This window comes from Gymnoscopelus microlampas (genome assembly GCF_963454915.1).
Source record: "Gymnoscopelus microlampas genome assembly, chromosome: 5".
NCBI classification, from domain to species: domain Eukaryota; kingdom Metazoa; phylum Chordata; class Actinopteri; order Myctophiformes; family Myctophidae; genus Gymnoscopelus; species Gymnoscopelus microlampas.
Window position 1 is genome coordinate 29,489,333 of NC_139942.1, and position 23,087 is coordinate 29,512,419.

The window sequence follows — 23,087 nt, forward strand, 5'->3', positions numbered from 1 at the left end:
ACCAAATGCCCTCATTATGCTTCAGCTGTCACACTGGTCTCCTCTGGTGTCAGGGACAAGGACGTTGACTGAGCACCACGATGAGATTTCAAACATTAACATGCACCAAACAACCGTGATAAATTGAACCCTAATGAATTGCTCCGTCAACAACAAGCGAGGCAAATTGTTCCGTTTGAAAGTACAGCTGCTTCAATGTTCCTGTTATAGAACAAGGCACTCAAATAATGTGTATAATGAGCATTTTATGGCATTGTTTATTTGTGTAGGTCAGCAGAAAATATGGCTGCAACCTGCCCACCTTGGACCAAGAAGGAAGGGACACGTGATCTATATTGTGATATATACAGTAACCGTATATATAGACACACAGACAGACAGAGATGCTGTGAATTTATAGATACAGTAGACAGTATGAACTGCCGTGTGGCCATGCATGTTAGATGTAGGGACAAGAGTGGGCGGCCTTGTTCAATCATGTTGCCTATGAAATCGTGTTAGATGCTCCTTCCTTCTGTCTGGGTCCTGCCCTGTCCTGCTGTGTCCCTGTTCTATGGCTCTCACTATGTCAGCCGCAGGCTTCAAGCTGCCACTCGCGTGCAGCACACACATACATACCATAGACTGTAACATTAATGGACAAAGGGAGCCCCGTTGGTTTCTACAGACCGTTTTGAAGACACTTTTTCGGCGAATTGAAATCCGCCATCTTTGAACTTCCGGTCACGAAATGAATCCGGAAACGGATTCAAACGAAATGAATGGCTGTAACCGCAGCGAGGGCGGGTCTTCACTCGTAGAACCAGTAAAAGCCACAGAAACATACCATATCATTAACTAAATAAATGAATGGGACCATACTTTACCAAACTCATACCATGGTAATTGAAAGAATACTTTAAACTAGCGACTGATAGCAAAAAGCATTTATGACAATGTTTATTAAGGTAATAAAATAATAAAAGCCAGCAGGGGGAAATCATGGGGGAAATAGCTAAACTAGCGGCCATTCATATGAACTGTCACTTCCTATATGGCTTCCTATATGGCATCAATTTAGAAACAGGATGCTAGCCCTTTGATACATACACGTATGTACATATGAAAACGCATACAGTAGGCATAACACACACACACACACACACACACACACACACACACACACACACACACACACACACACACACACACACACACACACACACACACACACACACACACACACACACACACAATCATACATACTCTAGGACTGGCTCCGAACGTCCAAAGGTTTGAACAGTCATTGATTATATTGGTAAATCGGTATTCGTATCTCAATTACAATGTCTGGATGTTCATTTATTGATTTATTGATTCACAAAGCTGCTCACTAGCATTCCAGTTTAGAGAGGATACATAAATAGTCTACGTGAGTGCATGTATGAGTTTGCTAATTACCGGATATAATAGGCAAACATTTGGCAAAAATAGTAGATCTACAAGCACATAACGGGTCATGTTGTGACACATTGTGAGCCTGTTCCTGTCTGCTATTTTCTGCAAAGAGATGGGCTCTATCTTGGGCCGAAGTGGCTAAACCCACTATTTGGCGATTTAGCATGGTGCAAGGGGCGTTCCCGTGTAAACGTTGCGGTAGCACTTGCTATTATCACTCACACATTTCTGGTTATAGAGAACTTTACATTACAGCAGTCTGCTTGTGTTCTGGATCAATTATAATAAATGGTCTGGTGTGGTTATAGCAAACGAAGATCAAACAACATTGTATTTGTCTTTGATAAGCTTAACTGGCAACTGCTGATAAAAAACACAATTTATTGACACAGTGAATTAACAGTCACACTTTTGTGGATTACAGTAAAATTGTCACATTATCACATTCACAATCACTTAATTCAGAAGTGCCGGTGTGTCCGTGTCCACTCATTCTGCAGCCGCACTGAGGCACTTATAATGTTGGACACTATACACCCGATGTTTCCTTCATATGCGCTAGCATTTGATTGCCTTTCAATAAAACCATATTTGATAGACATAAGTATCACCTACATGTTAATGATTATAGAGAATGTTATATTATTGTAATCCGTTCTTTATTTCCTGCGCAATGGATTAATAACGCTGAAGTGTGTATTTTGGAGCGAATGGCATCGCGCAGCACAAATCATTGTGTTTGAATAGACTAATGTCTTATATAAACACAATTGACACAAGGAATTGATACTCTCACCTCTGCTGATTATAGGAAAATTTGAATCACAGAGATTCGTTGAGAATTAGGAGAGAGGGAGACCTCTGAATGTTGTGCTGTTGTGTGCCTGCTCGGCCCGACATGTCCATTGCAGGCGCGCCCTCTACCAAACAAATTTGGCATAGCGGGTGGTTTTAGAAGCCGCTATGCGCTTTCCCAAACGTGTGCGACAAAATAGCAAATTTAGGGATAACGCAACAACACGCACACCTCCAGGCACACATAACGGAGTCAGCATAATGTCTAGCGGGTAGTGCGGTCGTGAGATACCGTTTAGGGACAGCGCCAGCTGCCTTGAGTGTAATTCATGGGTAGTGCCAAGGTTTAAGGCGGCACGGAAAATAGGGCCCTTGGTGTAGAGGGAAAAAAGGAGGGGACCAAGTATAGACAATTTACAATTTAGGCATTTAGCAGACGCTCTTAATCCAGAGCAACTCATGGGGGACCCCGGTCAACTGAGTATAGGGTGGTTAAAACTGATTCCAAATGCAAGAAGGGCCTAAAGAATATTGGAATACCCGTCTAGAATCATATCATCATCTGCCAAAACCATTCCTATTGCACAAGTTAAATAATGTCTTCATTAGATAATACAGCCTACTGTGGGACAGTGAAAAGAAAGATTTGTGAGGGAACAATGTATCATAATACTCTGTAGTCTACATGGACTCCAAAATACAGTACACACACGCGCGCGCGCGCGCGCGCGCGCACGCACGCACGCACACACACACACACACACACACACACACACACACACACACACACACACACACACACACACACACACACACACACACACACACACACACACACACACACACACACACACACACACACACACACACACACACACACACACACACGTTTCATTTTCCAACAATGTTCCCCGCTGACTGTATCTCGTTTTGTGTATATTTATCACCATCTACTCCTACACTCTCTGAGTGCTTTCTAGTCCAGGTTTTAACTGCTGGTAATACAAATATTTAGTGTGCGAGTGTTTTATCTATTCTACTGAAAGTGGAATGTCCCATTATAATAGATCTCTGGTATGGGGGCTATAGTAAGGACCAACACCCAACCGGGCCTGGCTATAGTCAGTGGTGGAAGAAGTACTCACATGTTTTACTTAAGTAAAAGTATCAATACTACAAAGCAGAAATACTTAACTCTGGTATTCAGAATTTACAAATTTAACTATTGGCATCAAAATGTACTGAAAGTACTAAGAGTGAAAAAACTCATTATGTAGAAATCTTCCATTTCATGTTTTCAAAATGTATAAAATCATTTGAAAATAGCAGGTCTACAAGCTCACAACATGTCGCATCGCGACCAATTGTGAGCTTGTAGATTGGCTATTTTCAAATAGCCAGAGTCTATAAAGGGCTGAAGTGGTTAATGTATGTTTTGTAATAATATTTCAAATCTACAAAGTAACTAGTAACTAAAGTTGTCCAATAATTGTAGTGTAGTAAAAGTACTATATTTGTCTCTGAGATGTAATGGAGTAGAAGTAAAAGTACTGAAAATTGGAAATACTCCACAAAGTAAAAATACCTCAACATTGCATTTAAGTACAGTACTTGAGTAAATGTACTTTCCACCACTGGTTCCAACCACTTAAACCCTCTATCCTGAGTTACAACTGCACTTACTCTGTGTGTCTGCTTGAGTGTTTTAAGCCTGGAGTTGTACTTCGTCGAACACCGGTTGTTGCGCGGCGGTTGTTGTGCGACAAAAATAGCCGATCTACAATTGCACGGATGCAACGTGTTGTGAGCTTGTAGATCGGCTATTTTTGGCACGCGTCACCATCATATGACGGAGCATGAATTAAGCATTAGTGACTATACGCAATTAAATATACATAATACTGTATGTTTCTGCGTGTGTGTGTGCGCGTGTGTGTGTGTGTGTGTGTGTGTGTGTGTGTGTGTGTGTGTGTGTGTGTGTGTGTGTGTGTGTGTGTGTGTGTGTGTGTGTGTGTGTGTGTGTGTGTGTGTGTGTGTGTGTGTGTTTGTGTTCAGCCCCCTTGGATAACTATGTAAAAGTCCCCAGAGCAGTGACAGATGTAGGTCGCCTTCTCTAGAGACTGTAATAATAAAATGCAACTGTAATATCAAACAGACTTAATACCGCGCACGCACGCACGCACACACACACACACACACACACACACACACACACACACACACACACACACACACACACACACACACACACACACACACACACACACACACACACACACACACACACACACACACACACACACACACACACACACACACACACACACACACACACACCGGGTGGCCCTGCAGCAGCAACTGCCCAGTCCAATGTTCTGAATGGCAAGATGAAGCTTTAAAAAAAATATTAAATGGCATTTATGCTGAGAGAAAGAGAGAGAGAGAGAGAGAGAGAGAGAGAGAGAGAGAGAGAGAGAGAGAGACATCAGTAGAAAGATAAACAGGCCACATTACCCTACACAGACTCACCAAGTCCATCTTAGTAAGGTTTACAACCCTGCTTAATTTGATGGGGGAAAAAAATAAATCATGTTTCTGCAACAATCAGTTGCACACTGATCGGTCCAGCGGTGTCTGAGACTTGCTGCTTACAGACAGACTCACAGACAGACTCATTGACTCACGGACAGGGGCAAAAACATAATCCCCGCCCCCCTACCGTTCCAGCCTGGCGGAGATAATTACGTATAAACACATCCACTCCTTTCACCCACGCAACATTACTGTCATTTTGTGGATGTTTTTATCCATAGGGTCTGAGCAAAACGGCACTCAGGAACACACAAACACACGTGCAAAGTGTATTTTAATGTTCATGTAAATCCACACATCATTTTAACACTTCTAATAGCTTGAGGATTGCTTACTCCAGAGCCATATCTGCTCTATACTAACCCAACTTTCACACACTCAAAATTACGCTTTACAATATTGGAAAGAAAGAAAAGATCACTCAGACTACATTGCAATGTACAGTATTACCAAGTGAAATGTGAAACGGCAGCAGTTTAATCTAGCCGTTTAATCTACAAGACAGCAGTTGTGATTTAACGATACAGAGAGCATTCGAAAATGAGATTTTGCCTTGATCCCCGATGATCCAATGGCCTACATTGCCTTTAAGAAACTCCCGATTTCCTCTGTCAAGCTGCATGCGAGCCCAGTTTCGGTCGTGTGCGTGGTCGTGTGCGAACACACACGCATGCACACACATACACACAAAGTGTTGCCTTCCTCTCTTCCTCCTTCCCCCCAGTTCTATTTACAGGCATACAGAAAATTGCTTTCACAAACCTATTACTGGTCCAAATGCCCATTATTCATGCCTATACCAATACATTTTTCTTTCCGGCATTTCTGCTTTTATTTCAGTAGCATCAGTGAGAGAGAGAGAGAGAGAGAGACAGGAAAGGTGGACAGAGAGCAGAAGGATGACGCACAGCAAACCAGCCGGGGCCACACGTGGTATTGTATATGCACCCTAAGCTATAGGGTTGCTCTGCCTAGCAATACATTTACACTTTGTGTTACATTTTAGGAATTTGACAGATGCTCTCATGTAGTGTGAGTTAAAACAAGTGCAGCTGTAGAATGAGCTTCAGGCAGGCACGCACGCACAGAGGGCTGAGGCACATCATATTAGAGTTCTCAAATTCTGCCGAACCCGACCCTACCCGGCGTTTTCGGGGCGAGCCGGGACGAAAATGTATGCTAATTAGTCGGGTAATTAGCCGTAAAAATATTTAAAAAATAAAAAAATCAACTGCCCCTAGAGGCCAAACGGCAAGGCCGACGGAAAGGGCAGTGGATGCGTTGGATGCAGCTCAAAGTGAACTTTACTCAGATATCGTTCATCGCCGTCCGACCTTCCTAGCCTAGTTATAGAAAAAAACTGCCGAAAATGGCCAAAACTCAAACATCGAAAATCGGGTAGGTCCAATCTGCTCAGTTCAAAGCGAGTTAGATGCGTGACTTTGAGGACATTAAAGGTTCTATGACATTCATTTTCACTTTTTTTATTTTTTATGTTTTTTGGGGGGTTTTATGACCTCAATTACACCCAAAAAACCTGAACTTTGAACATTCAATGGATTTTCTGTGGTCTGGGGTTTTCTGTATAATTAGGCTGAAAAGTAATGCGAGATTGGCCCTTGGATAGTGAAGTTACAGGCCATTAATCCCGCCCACTCCCCTCCTCGCCCCTCCCCTCCCCTATCCTTTCCTCTAGGGGGGGGGGGGGGGGGCGGAGCAGAGGTGATGATTGACAGGCAAAATCCCTCAACAGCGACACCCGCAGGCAAAGATTTATTTTTTCATTGCAGTTGAAATGGCTTTAGAAATGTGAGAGAAAAACACTTGCAATGGCTCACTAGAGTGGAATTTTCAGTTAAAACTTTTTATACACGTTTGAAGGACCATGACAAAGACTTTTAATGTGTTGTAAAACTGAATGTCATGAAACCTTTAAGCACGTAATGACACCTTTTCGTTTTTTTCGGGTTTTCGGGCCTAAAAGTATGTTAATCGTTCGGGCCGGGACCTGTTCAGGCCGGCCCAGTTAGGGCCCAGTTAGGGCCGGGTCTTCATTTTCAGGCTGAAAGTTGAGAACTCTACATATCATCCCCACCAACCTGTGCTACTCTGGATGGTTCTGACAGTGGTGGCAGTGGTGGTGCGGGGCGGCGAGGCCGGCAGCAGGAGCAGGGGGGTCCCTCCTTCGCCCTCCACCTCGTCGGCGCAGCCCTGGTCGATGGCTCGCACGTAGCTGTGGCTGCGCATGCGGAAGCAGCCCGGCATGGGCAGGGTGTTCATGGACGAGTCCATGGCCTGGGACTGCATCTGAGACTGCATTTGGGACTGCATTTGGGACTGCATCTGAGACTGCATCTGAGACTGCATCTGAGACTGCATCTGAGCCTGCATCTGGGACTGCATCTGGGACTGCATTTGGGACTGCATCTCGCTGTACACCTGCTCACACACCTGCTCTATCTGTCCGTTCACCTCCACCTCGCTCACCTGAAGAGGAGGAGGAGGAGGAGGAGAAGGTATAGGGTGACAGGAGAGGAGTGGTGAGGGCAGGAGAGCAGAGGAGAGAGACAGGGCGCAGAGCAGGCAGAGGAGTAAAGATATAAGGTATAGTGAGAGGACAGAGGGTGTTGTGGGCCGGATTGGAGACGGTGAAGGGGTGGATGAAGGAGGGAGAAAGAAGGGATGGAGGAGGAACAAAGGAAAGATGAAGATAGGACAAAGGAGGGATGAAGGAAGGAAGGACGGATGGATGGACGGACGGACGGAGGAGGGACAAAGGACGTAGGAATCAAGGATGAAGCAGGGCCGAAGGAGGCGTGAAAGAGGGCCAAAGGGGAGAAGGTATACGGAAAGGTAGAGGTGGGTAAAGAGGAGGAGAGATAAAAGAGGTTCAATAGAATGAGCATTTTTTTAAGGCACTATCTTGTCCTCATGCAGAGATGAGAGGTTCTTCTGCCAAAACATTCAACAAGCGGAGGTAGAGATGATCAGTTTGATTTGGCTGAGCTAAAGTTGAAATGAGAAAGTGAGGATTATCTCCAAATTAGTGAGTTAGCTTGACAAAAACTGAAAAGTGGTCTTTAAAGCTACAATCCGCTAGTGTTATGTCCGTTGTCCGAGGTAATTGCAAATGTCAAACACCTGGGTCAAAATTTCTCAATCTAAGTGTAGGGTGACCTCCTTCCACTGCAGGTGTTGTACATCTGCAGTGGTTGGAGGTTATATAACAATGTTTTATTCATTAAAATAAGTAACCCAACAATAATAAAATGTCAAATATATTTTAACATATTTATGTCTGTTATTTTGCCCACCAGGAATCAAATCTCAAAAGTTTAATTCCACTTTGGGATTACATTTTTTTCACCTAATACATATCTTATTTTCCATATTTCATAAGCTCATTTAAAATTCATTTTAAAACAAAACATTGCATAGTCACTTACCCAATAACTTACCTGCCATACTTAAAAATGGGAGAGAGAGGGAGAGAGAGAGAGAGAGAGAGAGAGAGAGAGAGAGAGAGAGAGAGAGAGAGAGAGAGAGAGAGAGAGAGGCAATAGCTAAGCACTAATAATAAATAAAGAACTGCATACTGATGTCCCAGGGGCACTATATATGCTTGAATGAATATCCACAGTGATTTTTAGACCATAGTCTAGATTCACACAGGCACAACATTCTTGTTTTTCAGTTGTTCTTTTTGTGGCTATTGATATGATGATGTTATAGAAACATTGTTGGTAAAGTTTTACAAACCTAAGTGTACCGGCCTTACTTTCTCTTAATGTGTCTTCACCTATAGGCAAGTAAAGACAGAAAGATGTGCCACTTGTGTAAATCTAGCTTGTATTAAAATAACTGTATAGCATTACCTCATGTATGTAAAACCTTGTATGTGGTGGTATAGGCAAAATACATGCATTGATCTCAATACATAATGCAGCGTCAACGTTTTTGGTGTTTGTTTCGTATTGTGTGTTCCAATTACCTGCAGTGCAAGAATTAATAGTAGGAATAGTATACATTGTTAATGAAACTCTTTACACACTGTGCCAGTGGTAAGGCATCATAATCTGGAATCACAATGAATAAATTAGGCGTTGAATAAATTAGACGTTGAATAAATTAGGCGTTAAATATATTAGGCGATAAATATACAGTATATACTATGTGTACTATGTGTGCCATAACCTAAGGATATATGATATTACAATTACCTTTCCTTTCAACTCTTAGCAGTTATGTAAATGTACTGTATGCACTTCCTTATAAGTAAATCAACCAAAGATTACTTTTTATGTTCCTTGTTCAGCTATAAATACGGCTGACAGTTGGTGGTAAACACATTTGCGAGGCAATCAATGTCCATGTGCAGATACAAAAAAAAGAGTGTCTGTCTATCTGACAGCAGACTAAATAACAGCAATTGTAGAGTAATTATAGATGACAGTGCTCTCTACCAAAGTGAAACATACCTTGATGTAGCCCTGGCAAGCTGGCCATAAATTCATAAATTGCTAGCTGCAGTTGCAGCCAGGGCCATCATAAAGATTCACGGTGCCCAAGGCTACAGTATATAAATGGGGCCGAAAGTATTAATGTCTTCATCAATATAGGGGCCCAGTGTCATATATTTTCGTGTGTGTGTGTGTGTGTGTGTGTGTGTGTGTGTGTGTGTGTGTGTGTGTGTGTGTAAAAAAGAAATCCGTATTGTGAGCTTTTAGATCCACAATTTTTGGGGAAGATCTTCACCTACAATGCCATGGTGAAAGTGGTTAAGTTGATACTGAAGTTGAATTATGTATTGAGATCAAAGGTTTCCATTGATATTATGTGCATACACACCAGAAGGTGATATGCAGTATTATACGTATATATCAGGCATAATAAAGGAGGGGTTAGCCAGAGGAAGAGAGTGGAGGGACGATACAAAAAGAGAAGACAGGTGTGTGAGGCTGAAACCTGACTTATACTTTGTCGTATGGTGGTGTACTGTAGGTCTCTTGCTGAAAATAGCTGATCTACAAGCTCAGTAGTTTATAGATCGTCTATTTTTGGCACGAGACACCGTCATTCGAAGAAGTATAAATTAAGCATGAGGCTGAAGAGGTGAAGACTTTCAAGGATGGTTTCATATAGTAGTATGGCGGTCACCCAGTTCACACTGAGGAGATGGGTTTTCAATTTCCATTCACGCTAAATGTTCTGTCGCATGCACGTGTGTGTGTGTGTGTGTGTGTGTGTGTGTGTGTGTGCGTGCGCGAGAGCGCGTACGAGCACGCACGCCCCTCTAACAGTTCGTTTCAACCCCTTTCATTTTCCCATTGCGGTCTTTAATTTTCACACCGACTGCATTAAAATTGTATGGACCTCAATCATGACTCGAGGACCTGTTTAAGAACAGAGAGAGCCGGTTAATGGACTCTTTATAGCTATGGATCCATGCTGGGGAAGATATTAATAAAAGGCAGTTTATTAATGAGGGTCAAACAGGTTAATGGGTGGCTCTTTGTGCCATACGTTCAAAGACGATTGCCTGTATGGGTTCAAGGTGAGGCTAAGACAGGGTTAGCTCCACCAAATGGCTAGCCAGCCAAGAAGAGGAAAAGGAAAAGAGAGTATTTTTCTGGTCCCCTTGGGGGAGGGGAAATTACTTTTTTTACTGCTTTACCCGGCAGATGGCCACTCTGGCTCAGATGAGAGCACGGGAGGGCTGTTATAGGGTTAAGTTTCTTGCTCAGGGGACACCTTGACATGTAGACCGGGGTGAGCCAAGGGTCGAAACTGACGAGCTTTCCAATTCCCAGACAGCTTCTCTGCCCACTCAGCTATACGGCCGGCCCCGATCAGAGCAATCTGAAGCTTGACAAGGGCCTGTCAGGTCTGTGACCTCCCCCGTCACTGTAGAGCCCATGGGACTTGGTCATACAGCATTGGCACTGGGCGTCTGTTTCCGAACCACATATCAAAAATGTCACGCTATAGACCTGAGTTCCTGACGATATCTTTAATAAAGACTAAAATAATATGATCTAACAACAAATCTGGGATTTTGACAGCGGGTGCCAAATTTAAAGTGTTCCCGATCAGCAGGAGATCAGGAACTTCAAAGAGCTTTTTATCTTGTCTATATCTTTTGTTTCAGTACATTCGGTATTATTATCATTATTATTATTATAATATTGTATTGTTGTGTTAGCACAGTCTTTGCAGAACACGTTCCACCAATGTTTCGATGCTTGTACTGTACCTGAGTTAGGGACAAATAAACATCTCTGGGTTTCTTCCTTCACTCAATGCAGTGACACATTTACACATGGCAGCTGTGCATCTCATACTGTTCGTTTTCTACATGGTTCGGTCCAACCATCTGGGGTTTACAAGACTGACAGTTTGAAAAGCTATTGTCAGAATACAAAGGGGATGATTCTGTCTTCGGGGTGAAGTCGGGTGATTTTTCTGCCGTTTTCTGACAAGCAGCAATTTCCAGGCATCTTCTGGGCTCGGCTCCCAATATGCTGGTATCAATCTAGGAGGACTATTACTGATGGTGACTGGAGTCCATTTTTTCATAGCATTTTCTATTTTTCTTGCCCTTAACAAAATTACAGCTTCTATTTGGCATAGCAGTGACGGCCATTTTGTAGTGCCACAGATATAAAGCCAATTCCTTTTTCCCGTAGAGATTGACGAAATTATTTATATAAATTGTTTTAAGCCTGGAACCAAGAAAAATGAATTGGTTTCCTATCTGTGGCACCACAAAATGGCCGCCACTGCTGTGTGCTATACTACTACTTACATTAGCACTATTATTATTATTACAGTGGGCTATTAACACTTTAACAGTGTCTGAGAAGGGAAAAAACAAGGTTGTAGGGAGATGAGTATGAAATTGTATATAATGAGTGACATCTGTTTAGCCACCTTGCTTTACTGTTTAACAAAGAAGGCTAGGTCTTTGCTATTGAAAATTACATGGATAGATTTACTCAATGTTTCAAACAGACACTGTATTATGAGTAATGAAATGACAAAATATTGCTGATTGATCACACTGCCTCCTTTCACAAGTTGTTTTAGGGGTTGTTTTCTGTTTTTTTTTTAATCTAAGGTATGAAACACGGAAAAAGGTTCCAAATTCATCTTGTCAGATGAATTTGTTGAGTCTGACGTCATGGATGGGTCTGGTTTTGACTGGACTGGACTGGAACTGAAATGGACATCGCCCTCTTCCTCCGCAGGGCCCTTATGGGGCACACATGCAGACATAGTGTTTGAAACCAGTTATAACATTCTTGAACAAGGGAAACAATATACTGTAACAGGCGATGATGCAAAGCGGTCTTTAAACCAAATCACCCGAGTTCTTTTTTTGTCATCCCAAATGAGCCAACTTGGCACTTGAACACGGGATGTTGTAAAGTGAAAATCAAGGATTCTTTTCCCCCCAGATTGTGATATACACTAATCGCACACACTGTACAGTGGCATGCACAGACATTTTGAGGGGCAGGTGCTCAAGTAAATTATACTTTTTTTTGTTTACTTGGTCTGCTCTTTTTTCCCTCTACACCTATACCCTCTTTGCCAAAAATAGCCGATCTACAAGCCCACAACGCCTCGCAGCGCGAGGCGTTGTGAGCTTGTAACTCTGAGGACCCCCTAGGGGTCCCGGACCCCCTGTTGAAGACACCTGCTGTAAACTGGAAAAAAAACACTTTTTTCCCCTTTTTTTCAAAAGGGCACTTCTGGTCAAGAGGGCAAAGGGCAGGTGCTCTAGCACCACCTAGAGTCTGTCTGTGCACGTCCCTGACACTGTACAATATGGGGAATCAGCACTCGGTACAGATTTACCAACAAAGTGCTTGGAAAGACGGTTTCAAACACTATTTGTGCCACCCCAGGCACAAAGACTGCCATCGCGTGGGTAAACAATTCTGGCAGGGGCCTGCCTGCATACGCCGATTGTCGGCACAGCGGCGGCATTGCCAAACCAACCTGACTGATGGTGCTCATAGCCCTCATGTAGCTTTCGTTGCGCGAGCGGTATTCGGCAGAGGACAACAGCGATTTGGGGTTGAGGAGGGTTTTGGGGTCCAGGGTGTGGTCCAGGCTTCTATTGATGGAAACCTCACTCACCGCACGAAGGTAACTGTGGCTCCGAATCTGCAGCTTGGGGGAGTGCTCGGTGGAAATCCTGGCAAGAAGCAGAGAAGACAAAGGACACGTTGACTTCACCAATAATCAGTGGTGGAAAGAGTACTCAAAATGTTTTACTTAAGTAAAAGTATCATACTGCAATGTAGAAGTACTCTTTTACAAGTAAAAGTCCCAAATTCAAAATTTGCTTGAGTAAAAGTACAAAAGTATTGGTATCAAAATGTACTGAAAGTAGCAAAAGTAAAATGCGACGCGTTGTGAGCTTGTAGATCGGCTATTTTCAAACAGCCTAGGTATAAAATAGGACTAAAGTGGTTAATGTATGTTTTATCATGTAATCATTTCTAAATCTGCAAAGTAACTAGTAACTAATGTTTTCAAATAATTGTAGTGGAGTAAAAGTACAATATTTTCCTCTGAGATATAGTGGAGTAGAAGTATTGAAAATACTTTACTCCAGTAAAGTAAAAGTACCTCAAAATTGTACTTAAGTACAATACTTGGAGTAAATGTACTTAGTTACTTTACACCGCCAATAATCACAGCCTCAGGCACATCTACAGTGTTTTCTGTAATAGGGTTATTTGCACTGAACCATTAGGTACATGACTTCATACATCCTTCATGTTCAGAACTGCAATTATCCTGGTGACATGTTTCCTGTGCTGTATGCTGTCAACCTGTCATAGCAACTTGCAATTTAGTCCAGGCTGTTTTGTGTAGGCAACAACATTCCCCAATCATATAATTCACAATTCGCGCGTCCTAATATATACGGTACATAAAGAACAGTGGGCATAGCATTGTCACCGACTGCCTTCGCAGGCCTTCCAAGCCCATATTCAAAATATGTATGAGATAAAAATGTTCGCCTTAAAAAATATGTATAGTCAAAGATTTGCACAGATTTTCACAATTAAAAAATTGCAGCTCTACAAGCTCATAGCACGGCACGAAGTGACATGAGCTTGTATATCTGCTATTTTTTAATAGCCAAAGTATAAAATAATGTCTTTCCTGGTTTTAATGGGTTAATAGGGCCCACTGCTCCTAATAGTTAGAACGGGGAAATGCAGAGGACAATGTTCCACACTTTTACAAATTACAGTGACAAATACCCCAACAACAACTAAAGGGTCCTGTCTGTCTGTCTGTCTGTCTGTCTGTCTGTCTGTCTGTCTGTCTGTCTGTCTGTCTAACTGCCATCTCCTCTCCTCCCTCTGCATAATAGATGCCAGGGTCCAGGAATAGAGGAGGCTGTGCCAATCGGAGGCAGCTGTGACAAGATGCCCCTCCATTACTGCAGGCTCTCTCTCCTGCTGAGCTGGTCATCCCGCGTCACCCACCACCATGAACACATAAACTCACTTAAGACCACCCACGCAGCTACCTTACTTCCGGGTCGTTGCTGACGGCTGGATCGCTTACGTTTTGTTTTTATATCGTCACTGTTTGCCAGAAACCTTGTATGTCCAAAACGGTTACTTTTTCAGGAATTTCAGGAACACATTTTTTTGGGTGAAAATAGCAGATCTACAAGCTCACAACGCATCGCGATGTGACACGTTGTAAGCTTGCAGATCGGCTATTTTTGCTACTTTAGTGTGACATTGTTGTGTGACAAAGTAGGGCATTCATTTGCAAAAACGTTGAAACATATATGAGATATGAGGTTTCTCCCCGACAGCGATGATATTATGTGAATACAAAAGAGGGTGTTAGTGAAGGTCAGCGAGCATGTGTGAGGGTGAGAAAGAGAGAGACTTGAGTTTCCAATGTGTTTGTGATATTAGCCCATTCAGACCTGAGGCCAGTTCTAAAAATTGTCTTCTAAATCCTAACAGTTTTCTGAAAAACATGTTGCAATATCAGTGGTGCTCAAACTTTTTTAAGTCAAGGACCCCAAAATTATATGTATTTGGCCGCCGACCCCATCTCCAAATATTTAGTTCCAGAACCTCCAGAAGCAAAGATTTGAGTTAAAATGACGCTTGTAAAATATACGCTTGTATATCTGCTATTTTTGAATAGTCAAAGTATAACATATGGCTAAAATCTATAATGACACAGATGCTTTTAATGGGTTAGGGAAGTTACAAAGACAACCAAAATTCATAATGCATATATTATTCATTTTCTGGTCCAGTTGTTACTATTTTTTTCTCATACACATTGTACAGTATATCCATCTGGGAGTGTGTGTTTTTGTATCCTTAATATAAATCCTCAAGGTTCTTTTCAGTTGGAATGAATGCATTATCATTTCGATTTGTTATTGATTGATTGTTATTGATTTTCCAGGTGACGGCTGCACGTCTTGCATGACAAAAGCAATATGCTCAAAATGCAACAGGGGTCGCAGCGCGGCGTGGCCGAGGTCAGAGCTCTTTCAATTCAATCAATTTGCTGTTTAATGTTCATTTGAAATTACAACCTTTGAGCATACTGTTGCAACAATGTAGGCGCAGGGGAGGAATTAAAGGTGAAGACTCCAGGCATTTCTCTGCCAGAATAGAAGCAAGACTATTTTTGTTCCACAGCATTCCACTGTCCACTGCAAAAACAGCTATGTTAATCAGTGTTCAGTGTACAAGTCGTTGCTGTCCGGCAGAAACCTTTGAGTAAATGTATGCCCTATTTCATCATACAAGAGTGTCACACAAAAGTAGTAAAAATAGCAGCACACAACGCATCGCATTGAGAGCTTGTAGATTGGCAATTTCAACGATTTTATATAATTTTTGAAATAATAAAAAAAGATCTGAAATGTTTTAGATTTAGTCTAGTTTTAGTCGACTAAATATCTTAAGATTATAGTCGACTAAATCTACGGTTGATTTAGTCAACTAAAATGTATTTTAGCGGTCCTTGATGGCCTCGTAATGGCTGATTTTACACTTAGTTGCACGCTGAAAATAGCCGATCTACAAGCTCACAATGCGTCGCAGCGCGGCGTATTGTGAGCTTGTAGATCTGCTATTTTCAGAGTGCAACACCCGAGCGCAACACTGGATCTCTTCTCCACTCGTCCCTCACTAACATTTTAGTCAAGTTTTTATTTCTTGAGAAAATTGTCAATATATTTAGTCTCAGTTTTAGTCATCGTAGCTTAGTTTTTATTTAGTCTTTATTTAGTTTTCGTCAGTGAAAAAAGGTAGTCAATGAACATTTTTCGTCATAGTTTTAGTTGACGAAATCAACACTGACGTTGACTGCTGATAATGAGATGGATTCACCATATTACATCATTTCCCACCATTTCCTGGAGAAGAAGGAGCATTGACACATATCGTAAGTACAGACGTCTTTGCACTTTATAGTTGCTGCCATGTGTAGAGAATTGTAGGGAAACGGTAGTCTTTGTTCATGTAAGCACATAATTGCCCCCAGGCTACAGAGCCTCAATTGAAGAGTCTTTTTGTATAGATTATTGATTGGCTCCGGGGCTACAATGTAGTACCAAGATCCGAGTGGAATCCTATATGCAATTGGCGTCTTCGTTTAAAGCAGCATTTATGTAACAGTGTGAAAAGTGGAAACAAAACAAGGAGAAGCGAGGAGAGTACACCAAGATAGACACAAGGAGAGAGTGTGTAATAAATTGCAAAAGAGAGAAAAGGAGAAAGGACAAGAAAAGGAAGGAGGCCATCAGAAGGAGAGAAAGAGAGCTACTGTATATAGTCCCCAGGCTGTTGGCTGTAATTACTCTTAACTATCTGGGGCTGTGAGACGTTAATTAGGGGGAGGTGATATTTCTGGCCTTCCGCTCTACTGTAGGTCTTGGGCGGCTGGGGAGAGATAGGGGTATTCACACACCTCACTGTGGCTGTATCTGAAACCACAGAACTGAGGGTGAAATCTCAATATCAAAGTTGATCTGCACCAATGAATACATTGCACATTTACAGCAATGTTGCTCATGTACATTTTGAGCTATAAGCTTAGGTATTCCAGCTTTCATAAATGTGTGTTGTTTGGGGAGCTGTATTCAAAGCGGTATAAGAATAAAGGGCAATTCCATTGAAATGTTAAAATAATTGATCAGATAAAGGCACGACTGTCGGAAGACTTTAACCCTGGTGTCCCTATATTGTTCATGTTATTGTATATATGTTATTGTTCGTTCATAACAGGTGAACAGCATGTCACCTGTCATGTCTGTGGTGTCTCTACACAGAGAGCTACTGTACACTTGCATGTACTTCTTCTACTAACGTACTAACGTAACTATGTGTGTCTGGGTTTTGTGAACACTGAGAACTGTGGTTGGTCTGCTTGGGTCACTTTGCCAATCTCTCTGGGTGAGCTCCAATGGGACAATGAATGATGAATGTGTTCGACCCATGTACTAAATCATCTCTGATCTATTCGCATTTGACAAACAAGGACAGCGATTTCTGTCTCCTCATGTTCAGTGGTCTGGACGGAGCAACTCCTCTGACGTAATCTTCTTTTCAGTAATGCTTGACGAATGGACTTCATCTAGGAAAGCCATTTCCAGTGCAAACTTTTCTCCTCACACTCGCTGTTACCAACCAGTCTGTGGCACAAACACGATTACTTGAGGGGTTTCTATAATGAATGCACAGCACTGCTATCTAGTCATGCACCGGGTAAAGCCTACAAAGACCTATAAATCATTACAGTGACACGACACAGAACAATAATTCAGGCTTTTGTGTGGGTGGCCAAAGCAGTGCCTGCGCAGTAAGGCGGCAGGCAGTCAAAGTCATTACGTCACTATGACGCATAATTCCACCTTACTAAACTTTCAAAAACTCTTTTAAGCGTCTCTAGATTTTACCATCTAGACGCCTACAAATAAAAGTACGCAGAAACCAACTGATTTCCATGTTCGAATATTGTCTTTTGATAAGACACCCACACCTTTTCCACATTGGTTGCTCAGTAGGACTGAGCAACCAACTGACTGATGATACATAGAGAGCTGGCTGTGATAATGAGCTCATTTTACTTCTTTTTTTTTACAAGAGAGACCCTTGCTGGCATTTACCTTTAATAAGAATATCTGAGGAGCAGTAGACATTATTGAGAAAGATGTTTATTTCGGCTAATATCCGTTATTTCAGCAAACTATTAGACTTTTCATGGAAGCATGGCTCGCTCCACACAGAGCTAGTACAGTAGCTCTGTTCAGTCCCACTGAAGGTACTGTAGATGTTGAATGGTGTTTCTGTATAAGGCTGGCACGGTATGCTGTCCTTTAACCAAACAGCAGGCCAAACCAAACAAAAGCAGGGGAGGCATGCGTTAATCCGACAGACCTTTTCTCCGACTATGTGGCATCCGCGTGCGGTTAGGGTTAGGGTGCGGGTTTGGTTCGGGTTTACCGTTTAATGTCGGAGCACTGCGCTGTCGGAGGAATGCGCTGTCGGACTAACGTATTGCACCCCAAAAGCAGCAACTACAGAAAACAGGCTTTGATAACAAGCACAACTCGAACGACCAAAATCAGGCTTCGACACTATAGTGAGAGAACAACAAATAAGTTGACTGACAACAGTTGTCTGATGAATTCAATCCCCCCCCCCCTTTTGAAAATTCAGCCATGTTATCCACAGTTAACTGATGACAAGGCATCCTGGCCTGTCCCCAACCACTGTCACGGTTAGAATAGAATGTAGGACCCAAAGTCAGGATGAGGCAGAGGTTGAATCATAAAAAAACAAAACAATGGACTCGCATTGACACATTGAACAGGGGGGTATAAATACACAAGGACTAACTAGACACAGGTGAACTCAACAGGACAATCAACACTGGGATAGGCTGGGGTAGTAAGAGGACACAGGTGGAAACACTGGCTAATCACAGGACGGGTTAGACAAGACAGTACAGATCAGCAACAGAGGAAACCAGGAGACACTAGAAACTACAAAATAAGGTACAGGAGTGTAAAGAAACACCTAACAAGGAAACAAGGAACGCAACATTACTTCAGAATTAAAGGAACACAACTGAAAAGTAAAACACTAACTATAACTAGGAAACAACAAATACATGAAAACACAACAGGGAGACAGAACACAACCACAAACGCTCACTCTCTCACAAACACTCATTGGACTACAGCAGGGTTTCTCGATTGAGGTCTGGGGAATCCTATGCATCCTTGTAGAAACCAAATGGACCGTTATGGGTCTGTAACTCAGAGTTAAATTAACACTGAGCATTTTACAGTGCAGGCTCCAGACGGAACTGGGGGTCCTTGAAATTAGAAAAGGCATAGAGTCACTGGACTACAGCACCACACACGTTGAATTATGTAGCCTATGCTGTCTAAACCAATTAGCTATCTGACAAGGATCCATGTCATGAGAGCAAATTAACATTCAGTCAAATTATTAACTTGCTAATGTCATTTGTTGGAGTTCGATTCTCATGACAAAGGACTCATGCTAAGGTCAAAAGTATAACCATGTAATAATGGAGGAAGGATGGAAAGAAAGAAAGGATGAAAGGAAACAGCAAAGCAGGAATGAAATGCACAATCAGAGAAAGGACAGGTTTGAAGGAGGAGAGGAGCGTAGGAATGGAGAACAAAACTGACTGACATGCAGTAATAAGCATCAAGTATGGAGGGTGGAAGAAAGAATAAGTAGACATAATGACAACGCAGTGAAGGTCAGGCAACACGGGAAGGGAGGGAAAGACAAGCTAAATTGAATAAAACAATGGAAGAAATGAGAAACTCTCTTACTGTAAAGTGGTCATCTCCGTCAGGGAGGGCTGTGTGGCTTTCAGGTAGCTGGCCCGCCGCGCCTGGACCTTGGGCGAGGGCTTGGGGCTGCCGTCCGAGTCCCCGCTGTCGTCCTCGGCCATGGCTTTGACGTAGCTGCCGCTCCGCATCCGCCGGCAGGGGATGTCGTCCTCCTTGCCCAGGGGAGAGAAGCCGCTCCACTCGTCCTGAGGCACCTGGTGGCCGCGCACAGGGGAGAGGGGAGCGCCGTCACACACCGGGGCCGCCGACGACTGGAGGTCGCCGGCACAATAACGACCCCAGCCGCTGCCGTCCGAGTCCCACTCACAGCCGTCCTGGCTGACTAAGCTATCCTGAAGGTACATGCAGACTAATAATATAAGGCACACCGAACTCACATGCAATGGAGTGATTCACAGGACGGTACACACACACACAGACTAGACTAGAGTGCACATATTCCTCTTTCAAACGCGCAAACACACAGTTTTGCTTTGGTTGAAGTGTGTCAGCTAATTGGTATGAAAGTGCAGTGTGTGTGCGTGTTTGCACGGTTGCCTGTTTTCAGTTTTTAATTAACCTCTGGTATGTTAATACATCTGTTTCCCTGGTCACCTGGGTTGACTAGGGCCCAGGGCATGTTCGCTTGGTGCAATGTGTGTGTGTGTGTGTGTGTGTGTGTGTGTGTGTGTGTGTGTGTGTGTGTGTGTGTGTGTGTGTGTGTGTGTGTGGGCGCTAAATTACAGGAATGTGTACATGTTCATGTATGCAAAGTATAATAGGCTTCTCTGAATGAATGGGATTCCATAAGCCAGACACACTACATACAGTACACATCTATGACCTTGTGACCTCGTCAGCACACTCTAGGCATATTCATAACACAAAACAGTAACTTGTTCCCTTCTGCCATATCTACTGTTAATTAGGGCCTGTTAATTACCGTGCCAGTGATCTGTGCGATAGACACACAGATCACACAGCTCACACAATGCCTCTTAGGATTCTTTAACCCATATAAGACCGGGAACGCATCTGTGTGTCATATTTAGATTTCTTTGGGCTATTCAAAAATAGCAGATCTACAAGCTCATAGCTTTATGAGCTTGTAGATCTGCTATTTTTGAAAAATCGTGAAAATTCGTGGCAAGATCTTATTTTTTAAAGCGAAAATTTGTAAAATATTTAGTTCCCGGAACACCCAGAAGCACCCCCCGCGCTATGAGCTTGTATATCTATTATTTTTGAATAGCCAAATAAATCGTAAAATGACACAGATGCGTTCTCGGTCTGAAAGGGTTAATAGTCGCTGTGAGCAAAAAAACTGGGAGTTGCTGGCACTGTATACAAAAGCCTCATCAAAGGTTTTGAGATGTTTAAGATCTATATTTGGTATGGCAAACCCTCTGTCAGTAACAGAAATGAACTGCCACAGATTGTGAACATTGCTAGTAAAATCACTGGTAAACCGCAAGAGACAACAGTCGTTGTCTAACAGTTGTTTACAATGTCTCTGTTTACATTGTCTTCTAAGTGAATTTAGATAAAGTGCCATGTGGGAGGTACTATAGAATCTCCAGTGTCACAAAGAATGTTTGCAACAAATCTTTGATCCTACATTCCATCTCCTTGTTGAATTCATAAACATGGAGTTTCTTACCAATGTGAGTTGTGTTTCTGAATTTCAAGCTCTGGCACTTGTTTTATCTTTATTTAGCGTTCTTTTTTACAGGAAATCCTAATGAAGTTAGTTACAGTAAAAAAAAACGTTCTTCTTCCCCCTTCTTTACAGGGGAGACCTGGCCAAGATAGCATCAACATCATAGGAAGTTTCACAATACTAAGTAATTTAAAATATGCCAAAAAGGAAACCAAAAACATACAAATATGAGTAGCAGACCGAAGTATGTGCAATCAATAGACACAAAGACATATCAGTGTTGAAGAATCAGGTTGTTCTGTAATAACGTGTTTTTCTTAGATCTGTCATAGTGGGCCCGGAGGCAAATTTCCATATAAACTCTATTCGTCTCTACTCCATATATGGAAACGTTGGTGGTAAGTTTTCATGCAGCCATTGAAGGCAGCCTGCTGGTACCCTGTGGCACCGCGCAACATAATTTGTTGGAGCACTGGTAATATTGAACCACTCTGTCACATACAACACCTTTTTCAGAAATAGCTGTAATATTCCACCTGACTAAAATACTTGAGCAGGTGGCATTTTCTTCCGCTGCAGTGGGCGTTCATGAATAATTATCCCAACATGTGAAAAGCAATGTTCAAAGGACAAACGGAAGAGATTAAACTGAGCAGTGAAGCAAACAGTATCTCAAAATCATGCTGGTTATCTTCTGAGTATCTGCTGTCACATCAGTCTGCCATTCAAAATTCATGAGCAATGTTTTGAGTAATATTTTAGTGTTTTGTTTTCGTTGTTTAGAGAGATGGTGTAGGGCTTGATGTGATTTCATGCACTTTGACCCTTTGACTTTTTATCCAGAGTTAAATTAACACAGGACTTTTTAAGAACAATTTAGGAGGTACAAGGGCGGCCATAGCTGAATGGTTAGAGCAGTGGTTCTCAAACTTTTTCATGTCAAGGAACGCCAAAATTATATTTGGCCACGGACCCCCATCTCAAAATATTTTGTTCCAGGGACCCCCCAGAAGCAAAGATTTGAGTTACAAATGTTCGCTTTAAAATTATATATATTCAGGTTAAGGTTTGCACATATTTTCAAGATTTTTCAAAAATAGCAGATCTACAAGCTCACTTAAACCCTAACTGCACCCCGATAGTATACCGATAGTATAGTTTGCTGTTAACTTTTGATGCACTAATGGTATTTTTTCATTTAATTTTCCTGTTTTTTTAAGGTATTAGAAATCCTTAAATAAAAGTCCTTAAATTATCACTTCAGTGTCATCTGGGGACCCCCCCAAAATCATGTGGGGACCACCCTGGGGGTCCCGACCTACATGTTGTCTGAAGTAGAGTGACAACACAGTTACCAGTGATGTCATCGCCTGATGCTCCTATTTACTGAAGTGCAGTATAAAAAGACAGTGAAGCAGTCATTCAACGACAGGGACTGGAGAAACAGGGACTGGAGAAACAGGGACTGGAGAAAGAGGGACTGGAGAAACAGGGACTGGAGAAAGAGGGACTGGAGAAACATGGCTTGGAGGAGGTTATGGTGACGAAGAAGACATCATCAGTGCAGGGCAACGCCGCCCCCGTGAGGCAGACGTGGACCCGACAGCTGGACTTCATCATGACCTGCATGAGCTTCGCCGTGGGCCTGGGTAATGTGTGGCGCTTCCCCTACCTTGCCTACAAGAACGGTGGAGGGGTGTTTCTGATCCCCTACGT

At 42.5% G+C, this 23,087-nt stretch overlaps 1 protein-coding gene and 1 pseudogene across 2 annotated transcripts in view; one reads left to right on the top strand and one right to left on the bottom strand.

Moving 5' to 3' along the window:
* dlgap1a (discs, large homolog-associated protein 1a) overlaps positions 1–23,087 on the bottom strand; it is a gene marked incomplete at both ends in the record, with an annotated part of 57,198 nt that overhangs the window by 24,938 nt on the left and 9,173 nt on the right. The window contains 4 exons of the mRNA XM_084058322.1: positions 6,924–7,149; positions 7,264–7,311; positions 12,829–13,027; positions 19,712–19,926. Coding sequence (XP_083914448.1) covers positions 6,924–7,149; positions 7,264–7,311; positions 12,829–13,027; positions 19,712–19,926 — 688 coding nt within the window. The remainder of the gene's footprint in view (positions 1–6,923; positions 7,150–7,263; positions 7,312–12,828; positions 13,028–19,711; positions 19,927–23,087) is intronic.
* Positions 21,358–23,087, top strand: part of LOC311045959 (sodium- and chloride-dependent creatine transporter 1-like) — a 3,330-nt pseudogene continuing 1,600 nt past the window's right edge. The window contains exons 1-2 of the transcript in view: positions 21,358–21,375; positions 22,804–23,087. The exon at positions 22,804–23,087 is cut by the window's right edge and continues 1,600 nt beyond it. The product of the transcript in view is annotated as a sodium- and chloride-dependent creatine transporter 1-like (transcript). The remainder of the gene's footprint in view (positions 21,376–22,803) is intronic.